Source organism: Dipodomys ordii, unplaced genomic scaffold (genome assembly GCF_000151885.1).
Source record: "Dipodomys ordii isolate 6190 unplaced genomic scaffold, Dord_2.0 Scaffold55, whole genome shotgun sequence".
Taxonomy (NCBI): domain Eukaryota; kingdom Metazoa; phylum Chordata; class Mammalia; order Rodentia; family Heteromyidae; genus Dipodomys; species Dipodomys ordii.
In genome coordinates, this window is record NW_012267271.1 from 2,352,014 (window position 1) to 2,375,438 (window position 23,425).

Genomic DNA, 23,425 nt, shown 5'->3' on the forward strand with positions numbered 1-23,425 from the left:
CACCCTAGCTTTTATCCAGGAAATAAAATTAGATGCAGCTCATTCACCAGACTTAATGGAAGAAGACACTTTTCCAGGCTCCTCACATTCATGAGACATTAGCAAATCACTTCACCTCTTTGAGCCTCAGTTTCCTCTTCTATAAAGAGAAAGGTGGTTTTAACAGAACTTATAGCCCATTTAAATCTTCACATGCAAAGAAACCTTGTGAAATAGATTTGACCACCTCCATTTAAACAAGAAACAGAGGGTGACATGATTTGTCCAATGTCAGAAGTTGCAAGCAGTTCTCCCAAGGGTGGCCTTGATTCTAGCAATTGCATTTTAAGCACTATGCTGAACTTTTTAAACCACAGCCTAGTGAGTGATCAGACAGAAAGACAGTATCTGACACTGTAGGTATTCCAGAAAGCCAGTTTAACTTCAGGCTGACTGGCCTCGATGATGGGAAATTCCAGTTTCCCTCTGTTAAAGATATTAGAAGAATAAATTGGTCCTTTCTTCTAAAGACTTGGACTGGCTACTCACATATGATCAGTGGGAAAGGTCACTAGAAACAGTTGGCAGAAAAGAATACTAAGGCTCAGTGTGATGCCAGGATTAATCTAGAAGCTTGAACAAGAATGGAAGTCTCCTACATCTTTCTCTAATGCACTCGTTGCTTCCTTCTGGGCTAATTCCAGCTTTGAGCAGACAGTTGGCTGAAGGATGTAGTAGATTATTAGACAAGAATCCAAACTGGAAAGCTCAAGGACTTTGGCTTGTCATTTTCTTATTTAGGCCAAGATCCAAGCACAAATGTTAGCTCTCAGTCTCTAGGCAGAGCCTCTTGTCATATCAGATTAATTTAGGAGCTTTCATCTCACAGCATAGAAAGACAATTGTCATCACATTTGCAGGACTGAATATTTAGGTTATCAACAATCATACAGTAGGCTTTGGAATCAGATGATATCGGACTCAAAATTTTGGTCCTATCACTTAGTGGCTGGCTAACTTTGGGTAAGTCAGTCACATCTTTGTTTCACAACATGTCTTATAGGGTAATTCTGAGGATGTATTTACAAATGCTTAGCACAAGGCCATGTAAGGCTTAGAACTGCGATTCTCAAATCTTAGCCTCCTGAGTAGATAGGATTACAGGTGTGGACCACTAGTGTCCAGTCAATTTTTTAAATTTTTTTATTGTGATTAAGTTATTACATACATTTCACAATTTTTTTTTAGGCTCAAATAAATAATTTATTTATTTTTTTGGTCGGTTGTGGGGCTTGAACTCTGGGCCTGGGCACTGTCCCTCAGCTCTTCAGCTCAAGGCGAGCACTCTACCACTTGAGCTACAGCGCCACTTCCGGTTTTCTGGTGGTTTATTGGAGATAGGAGTCTCACGGTCTCTCCTGCCCGGGCTGGCTTTGAACTGCAATCCTCAGATCTCAGCCTCCTGAGTAGCTAGGATTACAGGCGTGAGCCACCAGCACCTGGCTATCAAATAAATAATTTAAAAAATACCTATGATGTGGTTGACATGTTAGGCCTCGATCCTCCTTTAAAAGGAAGATCATTTTTCTTCCTTTTGGATAACAGTCTGAAACTCAGTCCAGTGGTTTTAGTTATAACGGATACATATATTCTGCAACATCAGAACACATGTGGAAAGTCCCCTGCTTCTCAGTTCTCTTGGTTCTATGATAGCGTACATTTACAGACTTGCTCCTGTCCTTGGTTCTGGATCATTCCTCCTTTGTGAATCTCTAGAAGGCTCTCACATCTCCATACCTGGGCCCATCTGTTCTGTTAGCAATGTGAAAGTGAGTGCTCTTTCATCATTTCTTTGTTCAAGTTAACATTTTCTGAGCATTTACTGTGTACAAGTTCTAAAAGCTTTAGAATTAGAGTTCTCCAAAGCCTGCTGTCCCTCCCCTCCATTAACTTTACGAGGGCCAGATAAACTACCAAGAAAACGTTAAGTATCCAGGGTTACAGAGCTATTAAGTGGCACAGCCAGAATGTGAAACAAGGCAGTTCATGTTTTGGCACCATAATATGCTTTCTTGCAGTGTGTGTAAATAATACATGACCATACTTATCTCATTTCTAAAATGGTCTGAAAATAGTGAACCTATACTGGTTAAACATACTAATATTCTATTTTTGAAATATTTCTTCTTTGTGTTAACCCAACTTAAAAAAAAAAAGAAAAAAAAGAAAAGCAGGATCTGGCTTCATAGCCCAGGCTGGGTTGGAACTCAGTAATGTGGCCGAGGCTAGCCTTGAACTTGTACTCCTCCTGTCTCTGCTTCCCAAATATTAGGATACAGATATTTCTCACTATGTCCAACTCAATTCAACTTGTTAATTGGTAACTACAGGAGAATAATACATGAGTTTTAGCTGGAATGTCTACTTAATTTTTCTGTTTATTTGGCTGGTCCTGAGGTTTGAATTCAGGGTCTGGGTACTGTTTCTGACCTTCTTTTCCTTAGGGTTAGCACTCTACCACTTGAGCCATAGTGCTACTTCTGACTTTTTCTGAGTAGTTTATTGGAGATAAGAGTTTCATAGCCTTTCCTGTCTGGGCTGGCTTAGAACTGCGATTCTCAAATCTTAGCCTCCTGAGTAGATAGGATTACAGGTGTGGACCACTAGTGTCCATTCAATTTTTTTAATGTTTTTTTTTTTTATTGTGATTAGGTTATTATATAAATTTCACAAATTTCATAGTATTGTGAAATAGTGATACTTATTTAAAGTCACAAGCACATTCTAACCTTCATGAGGAAAATTGTCATTATCGTGGTCTATAAAGTTTGTGAATTCTATGAGCTTTGACAATACAGCTATTTCTTCCACATTAGGTGATATGTACATTTCTTTCTTTTTCTTAGTGTTAGCTGTTTCCTCTTTCTCCCTCATTCCCTCCCTCCCATTGCTGCCCTTGAGTTGCTTAGTTCATTTTCATCTATGTCCAGTGCAGCTCAATGTCCAATGGCTGTTGGTGGTATGTTGTAGGTGTGGGCAATGTCCAGTGGTTGTTGGTGATATGTGTGTAGGTGTGGGCAATGTTTAATTACCACAAGGAGATCTCTGCAATATAAAAAGCCTTGCTCAAACTCCAAGTTTCCTTGGTGAGAAGTGTGATAGAGTCAGGGATGTGGAGGCTTGCTCCATGCCTGGCCAGACAAGGGATGCAGACAAGATTCAGATTTGGTTCCTGTTTGTGAAGGGAGGGAGGTCAAGTCTAGAGGAGAAATGGGCAAATTCATCTACTGATCACAGAGGAGTAAGGAGGAAGGTTTTTTTTTTTTATCACTAATCCAAATTAGTAATTATGGGAACATTTAGATTTCTGTTTCTTTTTGTGCTAGTAATGATAAGTTGTCTTTGCCTGGATTTTTTTCTTTTTATTTACATTTTCAAAGTTTTACAAAATTATCTTGTCTGTTTAATGATAATAGGATCTGTAGTGTATTTCGTTTTCATTCTAGTTGTGTTTCTGTTATTTGTTTCTTTTTCTTATTTGATCTATTTCAGAAGTTTTCTGCTTTTATCTTTATTGCCTTCTTTCATTCTTTTAGATTTCTTTACTAATATTTTGAGTTGAATGCTTAGCTTATCACTTTCCAGCTTTTCTTTGTTTATAACATGTATATTTGAAGGCTGTGAAATTCCCTTAAAATACTGCTTTAGCCACACAGCCAGTTGTTTTATGTACAAGTCTTTCCCTCTGAAAGGACCTCACATTTCTAAACAATTCCAAAGATATAGTTCAGCAGAAAAGTATTAATCATGAAGTGCTAAACAGGAAGAGGACTGTACCAAATAGAACAGAACCTATCATTGCACTTTGGGACACACTTCTGACATAAATGCTGTTGTCTGCCTTGGAAAACAGTCACTTCCAATCTGCCTAGGGGAACCAGGCCAGCGAGTGTGCCCCAGCTCATGACTTCTAGGTAGGCTTGCCACAGACAAAGGTAAGGTGACCAACATACTGTTCTCTCGGACCAAGCAGAACTCCCATGCGCTCTGGCTCTCCAACGTGCTGTCCAGGTCCACGGCAACATTGGGCTCACTCTGCTTCTCCAGGCGGTACTGGGGGCCTGGAAGATCAAAGGGCAGGAGGAGGGGAAGAAGTCTGAAATAGTGAATTTAACATTTAGACATTAACATGCACTGGACAAAAGCTGGGAAGGCCATAGGAAAATGCTACTTCCAAGATGGAAGATTGGGTCTTAACCCATGGGGTCTTAGCCCACACTATATCTTCTCATTCATTTCTTCCCCATGCTTGGTAAGGGGAAAATGGCTTCTGAATCCCCAGAACTGGACTCACATATGGCTACCTTGTTTCTCAGATAGGAACAAGTGTCTATTTTTTTTTTTTTGGCAATAGTGGGGCCTGAACTCTGGGCCTGGGTGCTGTCCCTCAGCTCTTCAGCTCTAGGCTAGCACTCTACCACTTGAGCCACAGAGCCACTTTTGGCTTTTTCTGCTTATGTGGTGCTGAGGAAACGAATGCAGGGCCTTATTGTACTCTAGCACTCTACCAGTGATCCATTTTACCAGCCCCAGCAAGTGTCTATTAACTACCCTTTTTGAATCTAATTCCTATGTACAATGAGGGAATCCTTGTACCTAAATAATTATATGCAATTCAGAGATGATTCTGGAAAAACACTTAGAAATAACCCTACCTTATAGGAGGTACACCTACAAAGATACTTATTATTAAGAATTAGCAATATAATAATATTATAGTCAGGAATAAGGTTAAAAAATGTTTAAATGAATTTCTGGTTTCCAGTTTATGGTGATGGTGATAGTGGCTGGTGGTTCCCATTTTTGTCAAGATTATTTATAAAAACAAGAGACACAGGTTCCCTAATACTGCATCACACATAGAATTCTGGCAGATCTTAATAAAACACTGATACATTTTATACATTTATTCATGTATTTCTTTGTCAGCCCAAATGACAATGTTGTTGTTCTTAGATAACACCTAACAGGTCCAATGGTCAGAATCCAAACTGCTCCTATGATTTGCTAATGGTTATTGAAAAGATGAGAGGCATAAGAAACTGTCTTATTATTTTGACTCTGAAAGGTATGTTTGGTCAGACAGAAGGGGATTTGAGGAATCTGCAGAGCTCCCAGGCGGAACACGTATTTTTAGACATGTTCTTCAGCTGTTGCCAATGTGTTGATTATTCACGTCCAGTACTCTCCTTTACCGGTCTGAGGCATTTCACTCATTTCTAGCAGTTCTCATCCCCTAAGTCCTTAGTTCTTCAGTAGCATGGGAGAGATTTGTTTTGTTTTCACGGTTTATTTGATCTTTTCTCTAATTGGTATTTCATCAGCACTTCTGTCAGAGTTCTTGGGGGTTCTTCCTCAGCCTTCTTCACACTACTTAAGTAAACACATGCGTAGAACTCTGTACAAGTGTTAAAAATTCTAATGCACTCTATTCAGATCAGAAATATCAAGTAAATGAAAGTATGGAAATAAAGGTAATTTTATAGTCCCTGGTAATATCACGTGTCAGTGCCACTATCTGTCATTTAGCAAGCATGCTTGCTGCTAATTGTCAGATTCTGGCACATCCACTGCTGGATTTTTTTTTTTCTTTTGTGCTGGTTTTGTTTTTTGAGCCCAGGGCCTGGGCACTGTCCCTGATTTTTTTTTTGGGGTCCGGTCATGGGGCTTGAACTCTGGGCCTAGGCGCTGTCACTCAGCTCTTCAGCTCAAGGCTAATGCTCTACCACTTGAGCCACAGCGCCACTTCTGGCTTTTTTCTTTTTGCTTATGTGGTGCTGAGGGATCGAACCCAGGGCCTCAGGCATGCAAGGCAAGCGCTCTACCACTGAGCCACCTTCCCAGCCCCCCTGATTTTTTTCCTTTCTTTTTCTTCTTCCTAAGGCTAGCATTCTACCATTTGAGCCCAGCTCCATTTCTGGCTTTTTGGTGGCTAACTGGCGATAAGAGTCTCATGGATTTTGCTGCCCAGGCTGCCTTTGAAACATGATCTTCAAATCTCAGCTTCCTGAGTAGCAAGACTTACAGGTATGAGCCACTAGAGCCTGGCTTCATTGCTAGACTTTAAAAAATCCCTCAACTCTGTGCCTCTTTAGTTATGAGTAATCACCTCTGTTCTTACAGTGCTCCTTGAGAAGATGCTGGCCTAGTAAGCCACCCTGTGAACCTCCATCCCCAATACGGTCCATTGACACAATGTATATGATACATTGACATCTAGTCTATGAATCTACAATGAAGTCTGCATGTAAGTTTAGTTATAATCAACTTTCTATATCCCCATCCCTGGATTTAACTAGCCATGGATCTAAAATATTTTGAGGAAAAACTGCATATACTGAATATGTATAGACTATTTGTTATTATCCCCTAAATACAGTAAATCATCTAGGTGTACATTTATAATATATTAGGCATTATAAGTACTCTAGCAACATTTTAAGGTATTGGGAGGATGTATAGTTTTGTGTAAATACTGCACCATTTTGTAAAAGGGTTCTTGAGCATTTGCAGATTTTGGATGAGGTATCCTGGAACAAATCCCCCAGAGACACTAAAGGACAAAAAAAAATTCATTTTTTAAAATTTGGGAAAACTAGGTCTAATAATAGGGGATCTGAGTGAATAAAATATTTGTAGAATATCATGCAAATAGCAAAAATGATTCTACAAATCATTTAATGTTATAAAACATGCTTGTAGCATGCTATTTTATGACAAAAGCAAATTATAACAGTATTTGCAGGATGATTACAATTACAGAAATATATGCCATAGCACAGAGGACAGAGATAGGACAGTTATTTATACAATGTGAATAATACTTATAATAGTGGGATTTGAGTATTTTTATTTTTCCTTTGTATCTGCATTTTTCAAATTTTCTAGTAGTAAATGAAGGTTTCTTCTATTTACTTATATTTTATTTTTTTCGGTCATGGAGTTGAACTCAGGGCCTAGGCACTGTCCCTGAGCTGTAGTGCTCAAGGCTAGTGCTCTACCACTTTGAGCCACAGCACCACTTCTGTATTTTTTTTTTTCTGGTGGTTAATTGAAGATAAGAGTCTCTCAGACTTCCCTGCCCGGACTGGCTTGGAACTACAACTCTTGGATCTCATCCTCCTGAGTAGCTAGGATTACAGGCATGAGCCACTAACACCCACCCAGCCCTAAAGGTTTTGCACGCACTGAAAAGTGTTCCAATTTCTTATGGTGTCACTTTTCTGAGAATACTATAATTATCATGCATGTGACATCTCCAGTGGTCTTTCACACAATCTGTTTGTGTACACAGACAGCTTCATGTTAAGCAACCCTGTACCCTGATATGGATACTCAGAGAGCAGTTCACAGAGGCTGAGCTTCTCTAGCTGTCAGCCTACCTGACAGCTGGATTGTATATCCACCTCCCGTTTCCTGAACACTGGCCAACAAGCCTGGCTTCAGCAGAGAGAATTTCAGGCTGGTTTCCTTTGAATTTTTTTTTTTTCCTTGCAGACTATGCAGCTGCCTTGGAAACCAGGGAAATCAGGGAATACTAGGAAGGGTCCCTTAGCTCTAAACCCAACTCTGCCCTACCCAGAGCCCTCACTGCACATTAAATTCTCTTGTGTCTTGTAGTATTTCTGTTAAAACCAAAAAAAGCCACCAAAAGTGGCTTTCTGGACTATTTTCTTGACTTCTGATATGATGATGACTTTGACTTCTATATGCTCACTCGGTGCCAAGCATGCTATGTGTGTCTGCTCAGCGATCATCATAGAGATAGCATCCCCATTTCACAGATGGGGATCCCCATGACATAACTTATTCAAGATCACAAAGGTAAGAAGTAGGAAATAAAACCCAGGGGTCTTTTGGGTCTAAAGCTTGTGTGCTTTGAACCTTTTTCACTCCTGCAAACTATAAATTACTGGTCAATTATAAAGAGGCCATAGTTTATCCCATAACTATAGATTTTTGTAGATTTGTAGATTCATCTGCATTCTGAATAACTGGTTTCTATACATTCAAAATGAAATGATATGAATAATTTATCATAATGAAATCCACACATACCAATCTCCCATGTGATGGCTATGTTTGGTCATTGTGGTATAAAGTCCCCTTATGAAGACATGATCATTTGATCTTTCTAGAGATCCAGGAAGACCTTCCCATTTTCCCATAAGAATATTCCTATCTATGTCTAGTTTTGTCAGTATGTGAAATTCTCAGTGCTGCCTTCTCTTCTAGGTACTCTTTAATGTGCCCTAACAAATAAAGAACAACTTGGAAAGTACTTCTGAACTTGATATAGGACTCAGGGGTCTTGACTTTGGGGAGAGTAAGGGTGTTAAGCTGAAGACGTGACTTGGAGACAAAATCCAAGAAATCTACTTCTTACAAATCTGCATTTCTCTCCTTATTGTAGATAAGAGATCTCACAAAGACCATTTCACAGAAAAGGCCTGATCAATCATCCCAGGTTATGTAGTATAATCAGAGTATAAGGGACACAGAGTCTGGTATGGGTCTGACTGCTGTGCTCTAGGTTCTGGCACAACAATTTAGCTATCTGACATTGGGTCAACTTACTTAACTCCTTCTGTCAGTCGCTTCATGTATAAAATGGGGAGAATAACAGCATGTACCTTACAGCCTGAGGAGTCTGTGAGCTAATGGTGAGCAGTGTTATTTTAGTGTCTGCCCTGATCATTCTTATCATGGCACTATAGCAGGACTAAGAGATCATAATCCCTATCATCTGCCATCACCCAGGGTTTACTATGAGCCAGGGACTGGGTTAGGCCTTTTCTGCACATCATATAATTTATTCTTCAGACACTATAGGACATGAGGGCCAGAATCCCCTTTAACAGAAGGACAAAGTGTGCTTAGAGAGGCTAAATAATTTGTTCAGTATCCTTCAGGGAATGGTAGAAGTAAGATTCACACCAAGGATGCCCAGGCATCCTTTACTATACTATAAGAAACAGTGCTTTTTCTTTTTTTGCTTGTCCTGGGGCTTGAACTCAGAGCCTCTTTGTGTTTAAGGCTAGCACTCTACCACTTACACCAAAGTGCCACTTCCAGCTTTTTTTTTCCCCTTGGTATTTAATTGGCAATAAGAGTCTCACGAACTTTCCTGCCCAGGCTGACTTTGAACCGCGATCCTCAGATCTCAGCCTCCTGAGTAGCTAGGATTGCAAGAGTGAGCCACTGGCATCCAGCAGCAACAGTGCTTTATACATACCAGGTTTTTTTTTTTTTAATTTTGTTTTTGTTTGTGCATGTTGGTACTGGGGCTTGGACTCAAGGCCTAGGGCACTGTTACTCAGCTTTTTCACTCAAGGCTGGTATTCTACCATTTGAGCCTACTCTACTTCCAGCTTTTTGGTGGTTAAAGATAAGAATTTCACCAACTTTCCCGATTGGACTGGCTTTGAACCATGATCCTCAGATCTCAGCCTCCTGAGTAGCTTATAGATGTAAGCCACCATAATCAAGATATGATAACCCAGACCCATTTGGTACCAACATAGTCTCCCTCAAGTGCCTGTTTAATTTAGGCAACTGACATGGAAGGAAGGAAAAAAATAGCAGCCAGAGCCAGTTAGGAAGGACAAGTTATGAGGTCATTTTTTTATGAATATACTCTTGCCAAAGAAATGATTATATAAAATATAAACAGTTCTTTCAAACTGAGCAGGACAAAGTTCTCAAGGCAACATCTACCCTTTGAAAAAAAGGTTTCAAAATGTCACAGCTGCATATGGAGCCATGTACTCTCTACTTCACAGCAGAGGGAAGCACAAAAGGAAGATTCTGGAAAGCAGTGCCTCTGTAGCAAAAGAAAACTGGCTTGGGCATTCCAAGGATGTATTTATTTGCAGTCATAGTGTGTTATTGAATGGTCTAGGAACAAAATACTGCTCTGGACACTGAAAAAGTTCCAAGTTATAATACCTACACATGATTTTTATGGAGTTTTGTAAACCTGAGGCAAACATTGCATCATATAAGTTCCAAAGAAAATCTCTAGAATCTGTTGCATGGTGGACACATGCTCAGAGCCACTTCCTTGATCCTCTTAACCCCTGAGTGAAGCATAAAGAGTTTTAGCACACAATTCATTGATTGCTGAGAACCAGCTAAAAGCTGAAACCCAATGCAAAGCAAAGTAGGAGGAAAAGGAAGCCATATTGTATAGACCTGATGGTTCTGTCTTCTCTCTAAAAACCCATGGGGAAAATTCCTTCAAGGGAAAGCTGGACTTCTGAGAGCAACTGGGTTGCTTTTGTGATGTTAGACGACTGAACATAAATCTTGTCACTAATGGTACTGAGTCATATCCCTTCCCCTTTGCCTATTAGGGATGAGCGTCTGACTGTGATGACTCAGGCAACACCTCTGTGCCAGCTTTTCCTCCTCCTCAGAAGAGCATCTTGCTGTTTAGTCTGTCTTTTCTTTTTCTAAAGTTTATTGGTTAATGTGGCTTTATACTTCTGTAATATGTGTTTCAAACTTTCAGAAAGAGCCAAGTGATGTAATGAGCTGTCACTATTATTTGCTGAGCATCAGAACAAGTTTGAGAATGTCTGTGAGAGGGAAAAGATAAGGCGAAATGAACACATCCACAGTTATACTTTCAACTATTTCTCACTCACCATCTTAAAAGCTTCTTGTAGTCAGGAAAAGCTCAGTGTGAGCAAATAAGAGGGAGGGTAGATCAGGACAGAAAGCCCCTGGTGTTTGTACTTTGAGAGGAGTTAATATTGCTGGTAGAACTTTCTGGGGGAGTTAGTTTCATCTGTAAGATGGGGCCAGCAGAATTTCGCTCAGATGTCTGCAGTGAGGATTAAATAAAACAATCCAGTGCTCCTTTGGCAAAGTGGCTGCTACGACTGCTAGAGTGCACTGTGACAGGGATGGGGAGACCCCTCGCCCCTGAGTTACCATAGGCTAACACACTGGGGGAAGGTACACAGTGGCAGGAGATGCTGGCACTAATGTGGATGGCCACATGTGTTTGCCTATGTCCAAAGGAGGTGTGGGGTAGAGAGGGTCCACAGCTATTTTACAAAGCTTGCTTTTAAGCTATAGGCAGCACTTAAGATTAGAGACTTGTTTAGCAGCCAGGATTCCTATGGTATCTAGTTTCTCAGGTCCTACAAACACAGTCTAAAAATGATGAGCAAACATCAGAACCCACAGAACAAACCATAACAGCACAGCTATCACAGGATATGTATGCTGCACAATAACATCTATCTGTTCAACCAACTTATTTTTGGCAGCATTAGAGTTTGAACTCAGGGTATCATGCTTGTTAGGCAGGGGCTCTACTGTTTGAGCCACACTTCCAGCCCTTTTTGCTCTGGTTATTTTTTATAGGACCTTGCTCTTTGATTGGGCTTTCTAGGATCATGGTCCTCCTATTTACACTTCCTGCCATAGCTGTGAGGACAAGTGCACACCATTAAATATCCAGCCTTTTCAGTTAAAGGGAGTCTTGTAAACCTTTTCACCCATGCTGGACTGGAACCGAGATCTCAATCTTAGGTTTCTACATAGCTGGGATGATAGGCCTATACCACTGTGTCCTGCTATATTGGTTGAGATAGGATCTCAAGAACTTTTTGCACAGGGTGATCTCAAACCTCAATCCTCTGGATTTTGGCCTTCTAAGTGACTAAGACTGTAGGCACAAGCCAGTGATTCCCAGTCTAACAACAGTGTGCCAAACCCAGAGCTGAATAAGCAATGATCCAGTCTAGAATAATAATCTTCTTACCAAGGTAGAAACATAGTGCTGTGGGGGCAAAGAAGAGGACAATCGAGGTCACCTCTTCTTTCCTGCAGTAGAAAAGGATTTGAAGGAGGACTGGGAAGGGAAGATAGTGCTATATTCCAGAAGTGCCTAAGAGCCCCATGGCCAGGGAAATTTAGCATGAAAGAAGCCCAGGCTATTTAGAGCTATAAAAGGGAAGCTGGACTAGAAGTTTGGCTCAGACCACTGGCCATGATTTAGCTCTCTCTCTCTCTCTCTTTCAAAAGTGGGGCTTGAACTCTGGGCCTGGGTGCTGTCCCTGAATTTTTTCCACTCAGGGCTAGCACTCTACCACTTGAGCTACAACTCTACTTCTGGTTTTTAGGTGGTTAATTGGAGATAAGAGTCTCACCTTTCTTGCCTAGGATGGCTTTGAACTGTAACCCTCAGATCTCAGCCTCCTGAATAGCTAGGATTACAGGCATGAGTCTCCAGTGCCCAGCTAGATTTTTCTCTTATAAGCAATGGATACCAACAGTGAAGGGATATGCCACAACTAGCTAGTTATTTTGGTAAGATTCTTCTGGTGGCCCTGTTGATAATTGGCTGGTGGAAGGAGGCCCATTTGAGGAACACCATGCCAAGCCCGTCTGCTTAGCAGAATCTCGAGGTCCTCATGGCACAAAATCATCACTGACAAACAGATGCTGTCTACATCAGTGCTCAGACCCAGCATCAGCTATTCTAAAGTATCTGCATTTAGTGTCAGCTCCATCGCTTATAACTCTTCCTTTCTGGTTGACCACAATCGTTTTCTACTTGATTTTAGTATAAGCTTTGGGCTACATGCAAGTGATAACTGCTATAGCATAGGCTCAGAAGGATAATTTGGAATTTAAATAATAAAAAAAAGGAACCAGCTGACATGACAATAAGGTCACACTTTAGCCTCTTCTGAGCCAATACCCAATTTGCTTTCAGTGAAACAGCCGAATATAATCAAATTAAATACAATTCCTATTACAAAAGAAGAAAGACCAGAGCTGTTCCAATAAACCAATTCTGCTGCCTAGTTAAACTGCAAAACCTTCAGGAAAGGTTTTGAAAGCATGACCCATCAGTTCTAATTTTTAAAACTTATCCTTTCAGTCAAGACTAGAAAAAGGCCCATTCCAACTTTTATCTTTACTACAAAGTGCTGTTATCTTGGCCTGATGTCAGGAGCTCTATCTCTCTTTCTGCTGACAAGCAGAGACGAGAAAGATAAGATTGGAAACGAATCTCACTTCTCTGAGTAAATAAATAATCAATACTCATCTAAATGTAAATGAGAAGGTAGCCCCCTCTGATAACAGCACTCTTATCAGAGAGCCAATTTTCTTCAGACATTTGGCCTCAACCAAATCACCATCATTCAGCCCCAGTCTAATGGCAAAAAATCGTAACTAAATTGAACCGATCACCAGAGATCAACTAAGTTCGGCCCTGGCCACTTCAGGTTCAAATGTTTGGGAATGCAATTTTGCCCCCATTAACTTTCAATAGCAATGAAGAACAGACTGGTCAAGGGGCCAGTCTGTGCAATAAACAAACCTAGCCAGGGGGCTGGTCACAGGGTGAGGTGTTTAAACAGGACCACTGCCACCATGGAAGGAAAGCAACCCCCAAACGATGAGAAGGCACTCCAGGGGTGGGTAAAGTGTCTTCTTGTCTCTACTTGTCCTGACTCAAACTGAGAAGATATTTAATTTGCCTAAAAATCATGATGATTAAAGCTTGTTAAAACAAATAAAGAAAAAAGATATGAAAAAGCATCTGTAGCTAAAAATAACGGAAGTTTCAAATAATCAATTTCCTCTAACTAATTTGTCTCAGACTTACATCTGACCCAGCAGTGCTGCACTGACCTGATTTTACTGAAAGAAGACGCCGTCTAGAAGACAAATCACTTTCAAACCACTGCACTGGGGTTTCCATTTCTTTGCTGCAAGACTCAATTCACTGCTGATGAGAGTATTGGGGAAATTATGACCATTATTGATAGGACAGCAAAACCACTTTTACACAGTAGTCTTCAAGTCGACAGAAAGCTTGTACTATACCATTAATGAAGGTGTCAGCTAGAATCAGAAATTAAAGACAAAGACCAGGAATGGCCTAATTTTTAGAGGACCTAAAGGGTACCAGACATACAAAAGCAGCACCTATTCATTCTTTGAAAAGTCATAGTACCTAAGCAAGGATGAGTGGACAGGAGCTGGCTTCTCGGTCCAATGTGGGAAGAGGAAATGCCATGTTTTCATTGCCCTTGAGTTACAAGAGCAGCCTGATGTCTCAGTGAGTCTTTCTCAGTCAAAAGAGGTCTAATGTGCAGCCAAACAACTCATATTTACAGTCTCTACTCCTGTTGTATCTAAGTCTATAAGTCTATAATCTGACTACGTGGGAGGCAGAAGTCTTGAGGATGGTGGTTGAGACTAGCCCAGGCAAAAAGTTCACAGGACTCCATCTCAACTAATAGCTGGGTATGAAGGCATGTGCCTGTCATACAGAAAGCACAAATAGGAGGCTCACAGTGCTGGTTGCCTTAGGCATAAAGTAAGACCTTCTCTTAAAAATTATACAAGAAGGGCTGGCAGAATGGCTCAAGTAGCAGAGCATCTGCTTAGCGAGTAGAGGGCCTTGAGTTCCAACTTAATAAATAAATAAAACCCTTAGAAGGTGTAGGTAAAAGTGTGGTGCAGTTGAAGTGTTTCAACTAAGAAAGCCTAGAATACAAAGTTGGCTCTTTTACAAACTATATGGCACTGAACAAGTTAGCTGACTTTGTGTAACACAATGCCTAAGACATAATAGGGAGTCAATAAATGTCAGTTAGTATTCTGCTGTATACCTGAGAAAACTATCAACCAGCCCTTTTTAAAATAAGTCAAATATCGCTTCATTCCCAGACAATACCAACAATAGTGACTGACAGAGGACTTTCCTGGCCCTTAGCAAAGCATTTTAGCTTTCTGAATCCTCATAAAACTGTGAGAATGTCCACTTTACCAAGGAGGAAAATAAGCTTTGGAATGACCACGTGCCTGTGGTAAAGCCAGGATAAGAATCCAGGTTGTCTGATTTCTATGCCCCATGTCTAACCACTCTTCTAGGCTATATGCCATAAAAAGCAGGATTTGTTTTCATCTCAGGGTCTGAAAAAGAATTGCAAGGTTGCAACAATTTACCAGCTCAAAAAGGAGTAAAGATGTGAGACTGAGCGGCAGGAGGACAGAGTGGGATGTTTGTCTCGAGGGGTCAGAATGGAGTCCACCAGCTATCACAGCAGGCACTTAGAAACTTTGACTGCTTGTCCTGATTTTTTTTTTAAGGGGGGAGCTCTTTTTTCTAAGTTAAATGATTTACAGAGTTACTGCTTCAATCCACAGTTCTAAAAGTGTGATTTCTTTAGGGTTTAACTATACCCATTTCTAGTCTTGTTACAACTTTTTTATTGCGATAGAAAACATTTACTGGAAATATGTTACTGCTATTACCAGGCCATAAAATAAAAAGAAAAATAGTTTATGTATTGCCATCATTTCTAATCATCAATCAGAAAGTGCCAAGAGGAGGAGAGGAAAGGGCGTACAGCTGAGATTTCCTTCTTTGTGTAGGAGAAAATGTAGGACCATCATAATTCTTCAGAACAAATTTCTTCTTGAATACTCAGCTGCAGGGATAGGTCCACAGAGGAGCAGAGAGCAACCTTTTGGCATATCCTCTCCTTTCTGTGACTTGCCTGAATTCCAGTCAGAATTAAGAGCTCTTTAATTCCATCTTCCTGGGGGCCTTGCTTCTTTACTACACTGAGCATGGTAGATAAGAAGCATGACTGTATTATAGGCTCCCATTATAGAGGCATTCTTTGAAAAAGGTGTGAGGGAACTTAAAAAAATCTCAAGTCAAGCTAGGTGCTGGTGGTTCATGCCTGTTATCCTAGCTACTTAGGAGGCTGAGATCTGACTATTGTTGTTCAAAGCCAGCCTGGGGAGGAAAATCTGTGAGACTCTTATTTTCAATTAACTCCCAAAAAGCTGGAAGTGGAGCTGTGGCTCAAGTGGTAGAGTGCTAGCCTTGAGCACAAAAACTCAGGGATAGTACGCAGGCCGCAAATTCAAGCCCCAGTATGGGTACCAACCAACCAACAAATAAAAACTACCTCAAAACCAAAAAATAAAACCTCAAGTTTGTATTCTCAAGACCCCAACAAAGCAAAAGGCTTTGCTAGTGCTCAAATTTTTAACACAATAGTATTAGCAGGATGGCATTTAACATTGACTAACTCAACAATCCACTTCCATGGTCTTACCTTATGAAATACTAGTATATACCTAAGTGTCAAATGGCCTATGTTCATAGATGTTCACTGAAGCACTATTTTAATATCAAAAATTGCATATAACCTAAACCTAAATGTTTACCAGTAGGAATCCATTAAATAACTTATAGTGTTTCTATACACTGGAATATTATATAGCTGTTATAAAAATAATATAAGCTAATAAGAAATGGGAAGATTTCTATAATACATTAAGTTAAAAAAGTATAGCCAAGACATGGTGCAGCATGCTTGAAATCTTGGTACTTGGAAGGCTGAGACAGTAGTACCATGAGTTTGAGACCAGTGAGGCCTACATAGAAAGTACTTATTTAGCATGCTGAGTCTGATCTCCAGCATCACAAAACAGATTTTAAAAGATGTAGAATACAAGGAATATGCCACGTGCTAATAAAGTAAAACTCCAATTACGTACATGTATTTATGTGTAGATTTGTGGAATACACATATATAACCCATGTAGTCCACGCATACAGTATGGAAAGGTATCTGTCAAATTGTTCTCTTAGTTGTAAACCAGCTACTTCTGGGACACAGCATTAAGACAGTACTAAAAATCGGAGATTTTGCTATTCATTTTGATAGTGTCTGAATTTTGACAGTGGATATATATGGGTATTATAGGCATTAGTTAAAATCTAATTTTAAAAATGAGGCTTGACCATCTTAGAGCTATTCCAGCTAGATTATACCAGGAGTGGTGGCCTCTGCGGGCTCCTTTCACTGTGTCTGTTTCCTCAAAAATCATGTGAGTGTGATCTGAGGGTCATAGTTTGAAGCCAGCCTGGGCAAGAAAGTCCATGAGATTCTTATCTTCAATTATCCACCAAAAAGCTGAAAGTAGAGTTGTGGTTCAAGTGTTAGAGTATGAGCCTTAAGTGAAAAAGCTAACTGACCATGCCAAGGCCCTGAGTGCAAACACCAGCAAATCAAGCAGGCTCAGTATTTTTGTTGGAGAGTCAGGAACTAAAATGGGTGAGAACCTGTCCAAGAATGGCTGTGGTCCAGAGTGGAGTGTCTGAGGCCAGGCTGCTGCCACCCGAAGCCTGCTCACTCAGGGTGGCCATGAATGCAGATGGACACAGGCTCAACTTTCCCTTGTGCTACTCTATTGCCCAGTGAACAACTGTGCCTGCCCAGCTCTCCTCATGAATTTCATGGTGCTGTGGAAAGCAGAGTTTCCCATACTGCTATGCTTGGCCTAATGGCTTCCTTTGTCACACAGGCTGGGAGGTAAGAGGTGGCGTGTCAGGTCTATCCCTATACCTGGGGGTGGAGAAAGCGCTGGATTCAACTCCTGCCCTAAGTTTAATCTTGTGTGTGTGGGGTAAGATGGGGGGAAGTGGCCTGCTGGCTCCACAGTCCTAGAACATCTGGGACAGTATGGTGGAATGTGCACAAGCCAGATTGCTTGGGTGTGGATTCTCAACCCCACCACTTACCTGCTGACTCTAGGAAAGCAACTTTACTTTCTGTACCTTGCTTTCCAATTTTTGATACAGGATTAACAGCACCAATCTCTTAAAGTTAACGCTGATAGAATATATGTAGAAGGATGCCTAGGTCACAGTCTGCACTAAGAGTGCTGCTTCAGCCACCTGCTTCATACACCTGGGTGGCTGCTTCTGCTTTTGAAGAGGGAGTCTCTAGTTGTCCAGCAATGGCTACAATCTCTGAGACCTGGAACACGGGTCTCATCCCCATCTATGTACTAAGTGGCAATCTATTGGCCTGCATTTACACTAGTCCCTCTAATTTGGGATAGTCTTCTTGCCACTTCACTCCTACTCAACAAGTCAAAGTCCTGTCGAGATTCTGCCGCCTCTGGACTCCTTAGAACAAGTGGCATGAAAAGATCTCTGGCTGCAGGTGCTTGTAGTTCATGGGGAGAGCACATTTTGACATCTCTGCATGCAGGTGGGTTCAAAGAGTATTTGGAGATGAATAAGCCTGGCCCGTGGGGCTTCTTCTTCCTCCAATTGATCACCTCTTCCACCAACGTAGACCAAGAGCTCTATCTCTATCTGACTTCAAATGACTCCACTGTTCAGTGACCCCACTCTGTCTTCTAGGGAATGCACAGAGCCAGTGCAGAGCCAGTTGAATAGTCGCCTGGATATTGGCTGGAGAATGGAACACACCATTGTCAGGGGTCTGATTGGGTCTCTCACCAAGGCCTACCTTCTCTTGTCATAGCACCTGGCCTCAACATACCTGAGTATTCCAAGGTACAACAGACAAGCCAGTATTGAGCCCACTCAGCATCAGAACAACAGGAAGTAAGGGATGAGCAAGCAGAAATGTCAAAACTGGGAGAAGGCTAGAAGCCATTGGACAGGAACTTCCACCTGCCATGGCAGGCAGAGAGTTCCCTGTGAGGAATATTCAGTTAACATCTGGTCACCCTCCAGCCAGGGGGAACATAATTCTCTTTGGAGAAAGGTGGCCTGGTACTACTTGTAAAGAAGCATTATTTTTTTCTATTTCAGATCCAGATATCAGTTGTTAGAGAGGATGGAAACCTTTAACACTGTCCCTAAGCATCTAATTTTTCAGTCCAATCTGTTTCTCTTAACTTGAGTCACTGTGACATTCCCGAATTTTACACACAGTTATCTGGTTCTCTGTAAAGAAATACAGACGGTTTTTGTGGAAATAAACAGTCATTTATTTTAAACAATTGTAAAATAGTTTATGGAAACCAGTGGGGTAATGCATTCAAATAAATGCCAAAACTGGTTGATGGGGAGCCAGGGTGCTAAATCACACTGCTGAGGAATTCGGCTGTGGGGAGCAGATAGTAAATTCAGACTGACAGAATTCCCCATGATGGCAAAGGTTTCTGACATCCAGTCCAGTACTCAAAAACCACAGCAGTTCAACCCCATTTTCCTTAACACAACCTTGACAGCCACTGAAATTAGTGAATTTAGTCACAAGCACATAAGGACAAAAACAAAAAGGAGACTTCATTTGTCTGCAGCCTTTTCTGAGCTGTATAAAAGCAGTGACTCTGACCAGAGTCAGTGGAGAGCAACCTCAAGGCCAACTGGTTTCAATCACCTGGCTCTGCTATGATACACGGAGACCCCAGAGGCTTTCCTTCAGATGTACTCATGTCTGAGAAGAACTGGGGAAATGCATTTCCTTTCTCTACTCTGTACTTCTAATGGCAATGGCCAGGCATTTGTGGCTCATACCTATAATCTTAACTATTCAGGGAGGCTGAGAACCATAGTTCAAAGCCAGCATGGGCAGGAAAGTCTATGAGGCTCTATCTCCAAGTATCTTCCAAAAGAGCGGGAAGAAGATCTGTGGTTCAAGTGGTAGAGTGCTAGCCTTGAGCAAAAAAGCTTAGAACAGCATCCAGGCTCTGTCTTCAAGCCCCAGGACTGGCACAAATAAATATACAGATAAATACATAAATAAAATGACAATGTCAACTGAGCAGATTCAGTGTGGCACTCAGTCAGGGCTCTAGGAACACTTGGTTTAAGTAGTTGTCTGGTTTAAGTAGTTGTCTGAAGGTCACTCTTCAGACATGTACAGTAGGCTACAGGATCTCTCCCCTTCCAGGGAAGCACCACTGCTAATGAATGCCTTGTTTCTGACCTTCAAGGAACACAGAAGACCCTAAGCTCTTTTTATTTTTTATTTTTTTTGCTGGTACTTGTAAGGTCTGCACAGGTACACCTTCCTACCTCTTGTCTAAGTTTCTGCCTTGTATCTGTTACCTAGGTAACTGGCAGACTTGGAAGCAGTCATCTTCCCCACCTGCTAGATCACATCCTGAAATAACTGTGGTCACATGCCTCCCATCTGACTTGAGGAGGGCCCCAAACCCTGAGGTTACATCCGGATCCAGTGTGGCCACACCTTTCCCCCACCTGGCCACACCTATTCCTGTCCCTGGCCTAGAGAAGTCCTGGCCCAGGGTTGGGTCACCCCTTTTCCTTTTCAGCCATGCCTCTTCACCGTGCATGGCGGGGGTAGTAGTTCAGTAAATAAACTTCTTTTCCTGCCTGAATAGCACATGGTATTCTCTCATTGGCTACCTAATGAAACCTACCTATTTAATATACCTTAGAGTACTAGGGTTTGATTTCAGGGCCTTATATTTGCTAGGCAGGTGCTCTACCATTTGAGTCATACCTCTAACCCTTGTTTACTTTTGTTCAGATTGGGTCTCATGTTTTTGCCTGGGTCAGCTTCAGGCCATGATCCTCTTACACACATAAGCTGTACCAGTCCCTAGCTTCTAATTTTACAGGACAATCAAACTATTGACTTTTTAACTCTCCTTTCTCAAAGCATGGGGTATCCAATTATGACACTGAATTCTTGTAAGGAGTTAACACAGTCATTTTTCAATCATTTGCAGCCCCCCAGGCCAGAAGGCCTGATTCTGGCTTCTAGAGACTCCAGCTACACACGGACTACTTCTTACTCAGCCTTCTTCTTTGTTGCTGACATTTAATCAGCTCCCAACTTCTGCAGATCCCACCCACTTACTAAGTCTCTTGTGAACTGCTTATCATCCAGTAATGGTCTCCCCACTGCCTCCTGGCCTGCAGCCATCCATTCTTCACCTAACCGTCAGAGCAGTTCTCTAGAGGTAAACTCTGAAGGTCATCTTTTGCATGCTTAAAGTCCTACAATTTCCTATTACTAACTTAATGCAAACTCCTTACTCTACTCTCCAGGCCTTCTATCCATTCTCATTTCTTGTCTGTGTCCTTGAGGATCCACCAAATCAGTCTCCTTACCATTTCCTACCTCCGTGTCACCCTGTGTGCTTCCCTTCACGAGACTGTGCTCTGTATCACCAGTCACAGCCCTCCTTTATGGGCATTCCCTCAGTCGACTCTTGCAGATTTGTGCCCTGCTGGTCTTAGTGTAACCCTCTGAAATCCTGCCCTATTCTCTCATGCCACATGTTGCCTAAATTTCCTTGGGAATAAATTATACATCTGATTTCCCCAAAATTAACTATTTTTGCTTATTAAAAATGGAGGAAAAACCAGCCTGTAATTCTAGCTACTTGGGAAGTGGAGATTGGGAGGATTGCAGTTTGAGATCAGCCTAGATAAAAAGTTCACAAGACCTCATCTCAATAGCTAGGCACAATGGCACATAATTATCATTCTAATTATATAGGAGACTGAGATCAGGAGGGCCTCAGTTTTAGTCAGGCCTAGGCAAAATACATAAATAAATAAATAAATAAAATATTTCTTTAATTCATTAGACCCCATTTCAACAGAAAAAAAAATGATGTGGTGGTATACACCCTTCATCCTAGCTATGGAGGGAAGTAACAATGGGGGATTGTGGTTCAGGGTGGCCCAGTTCCCCTCACTCCCTCCCCACCCCATAAAAAACAGAAACTCTGTCTCAAATATAACCAGAGCAAAAAGGGATTGGATGCATAGCTTAAGCAGTGTAACACCTGCCTTGAGAATGAGAAGGGAAATAGTTTGGAGAATTCTACTTGCCATGACTCTCTGGGACCCAATAGGCCTCACGAGTATGACTCTGAGGCAGAAAGCTTAGTCATCCTTTCACTGACAGAACTTCATATTTGCCTAATGAATGACTAATGAACTAATTGGGTGGATGATAGTGTTTCAGTTTTCCAGACCCTTTTATAGTGTGAGCAACTTTCTGAGCCAAGTTTGATATTAGTATTTAAAGATACCTATGTTTAGCTGGAGGAAAAAAGCAGTAGATTCTGTAAGAAAAATTACAATATATTGGCCTCTGACATGGCATTTTAAAAGAGATTTCTTTTTTCTAAAGGTAATTTTGTCACTGGGATTTGTGTTCCAACCCTGTGTAGCACAAGGCTGTCTGTATGACTGTCCCTAGAGGCTGCTAAGCATCACCACTTCATGGTCCTTGGTGCTGGGTCCTGCAGTACCTTAGTGCTTGTGGTCCTGGCTGCTGTCTGTATCCATATTGGTTCCATCCTTTACTGGCTCTACATGCTAGCAGGGCTACTTTTTGCTTACCAATCACATACCACCTAAGCACTTACTGTACTACCAGGACCATGTCCAACTCTTTCTAATAGATGCTGGGGCTGTCTCTTTAATACCTACCACTAGATAAATAGAACTTTAATGCCAAGGTTCCCAACTCTACCATTCTTTGGGGAATATACTTTCCTTGGGGAAAGTACTTCAATGCTCTAGGCATGGTTTCTTTATCACTAATTTAGGGGTTGGTGATAGTACCTAATGCAAGTGATTCCTGTATAGACTGAATGGAGTAATAACATATGGAAAGCACTCTCTGGAAAATAAGTGCTCAATAAAGAGCTACTACTTATTACTCTATTAATACAATATAGTATACTTTGTATGTTCAGCTTTCAAGCTGAATTATATCTTGCTTTATTTTAAGATGATTATGATTTATTTTTATTTTTTTTGCCAGTGATGGGGCTTGAACTCAAGGCTTGGGTACTGTCCCTGAACTGCTTGTGCTCAAGGCTAGCAATCTACCACTTGAGCACAGTGCCACTTCTAGCCTTTTCTGTTTATGTAGTACTGAGGAACTGAACCCAGGGCATCATGCATGCTAGACAAGCACTCTACCACTGAGCCACATTCCCAGCCCAAAGCTGATTATAATTTATAACGGAGATGTTAAAATGTATTTCTTCTTGTGTTACACACAAAACACAAAGTTAAGAGCAAGGGAAAGATGGCAGAAGAGTCATGGCTGGCAGCCATTTTCCTTCCTGGGAATTTTATTTCTGGTTAGATCTATTATCTGAGAGCTGGCTGCCCTGCTGGCTTTCCATTTGCCTTGCTAATAACAGTAAATCCAGCAGCTTCCACTGCAGCTCCTGTCTCCTTCAGCTGACTCTCAGGCCAGTCAGCACCTCCTCTGGGCTAATGTCACATGTTCCCTCGGAAGTCCTGCTGAAAATTTATGACCAAAGTTTCTTCTGCTTTTAATCCTTCTGCATATCCTGCCCCAGATTGAAGGTGCACAGAAGGAATGCCAGGTCAGGCCTACATGTGCACTCTGTGTTCTCACTGATGCTCTGCTGCTAGGACAAGGGGCCTCAGGCCCCTGGAAAAGCTCACACGAGCAGCTGGACAGATACATATGTCCTGGCTGTACGTAATGCAGTCTAAATTTGAGCTGGGTTCCAATGAGTGAAGGCAGTCATATTCATAAAAGTGTTATAGCTGGAGGTCTGCCTATAATCCTAGCTACTCAGGCAGCTGAGCTGAGGA

General features: G+C 41.4%; 1 protein-coding gene across 5 annotated transcripts in view; it reads right to left on the reverse strand.

Annotated features, from left to right (window-relative positions):
• The window catches only part of Mapkap1 (mitogen-activated protein kinase associated protein 1), a 234,357-nt gene that overhangs the window by 53,861 nt on the left and 157,071 nt on the right, over positions 1 to 23,425 (reverse strand). For all 5 annotated transcript variants that reach the window (XM_013021480.1, XM_013021475.1, XM_013021479.1 and 2 more), the window contains exon 8: positions 3,993 to 4,100. In XM_013021480.1, coding sequence (XP_012876934.1) covers positions 3,993 to 4,100 — 108 coding nt within the window. The remainder of the gene's footprint in view (positions 1 to 3,992; positions 4,101 to 23,425) is intronic.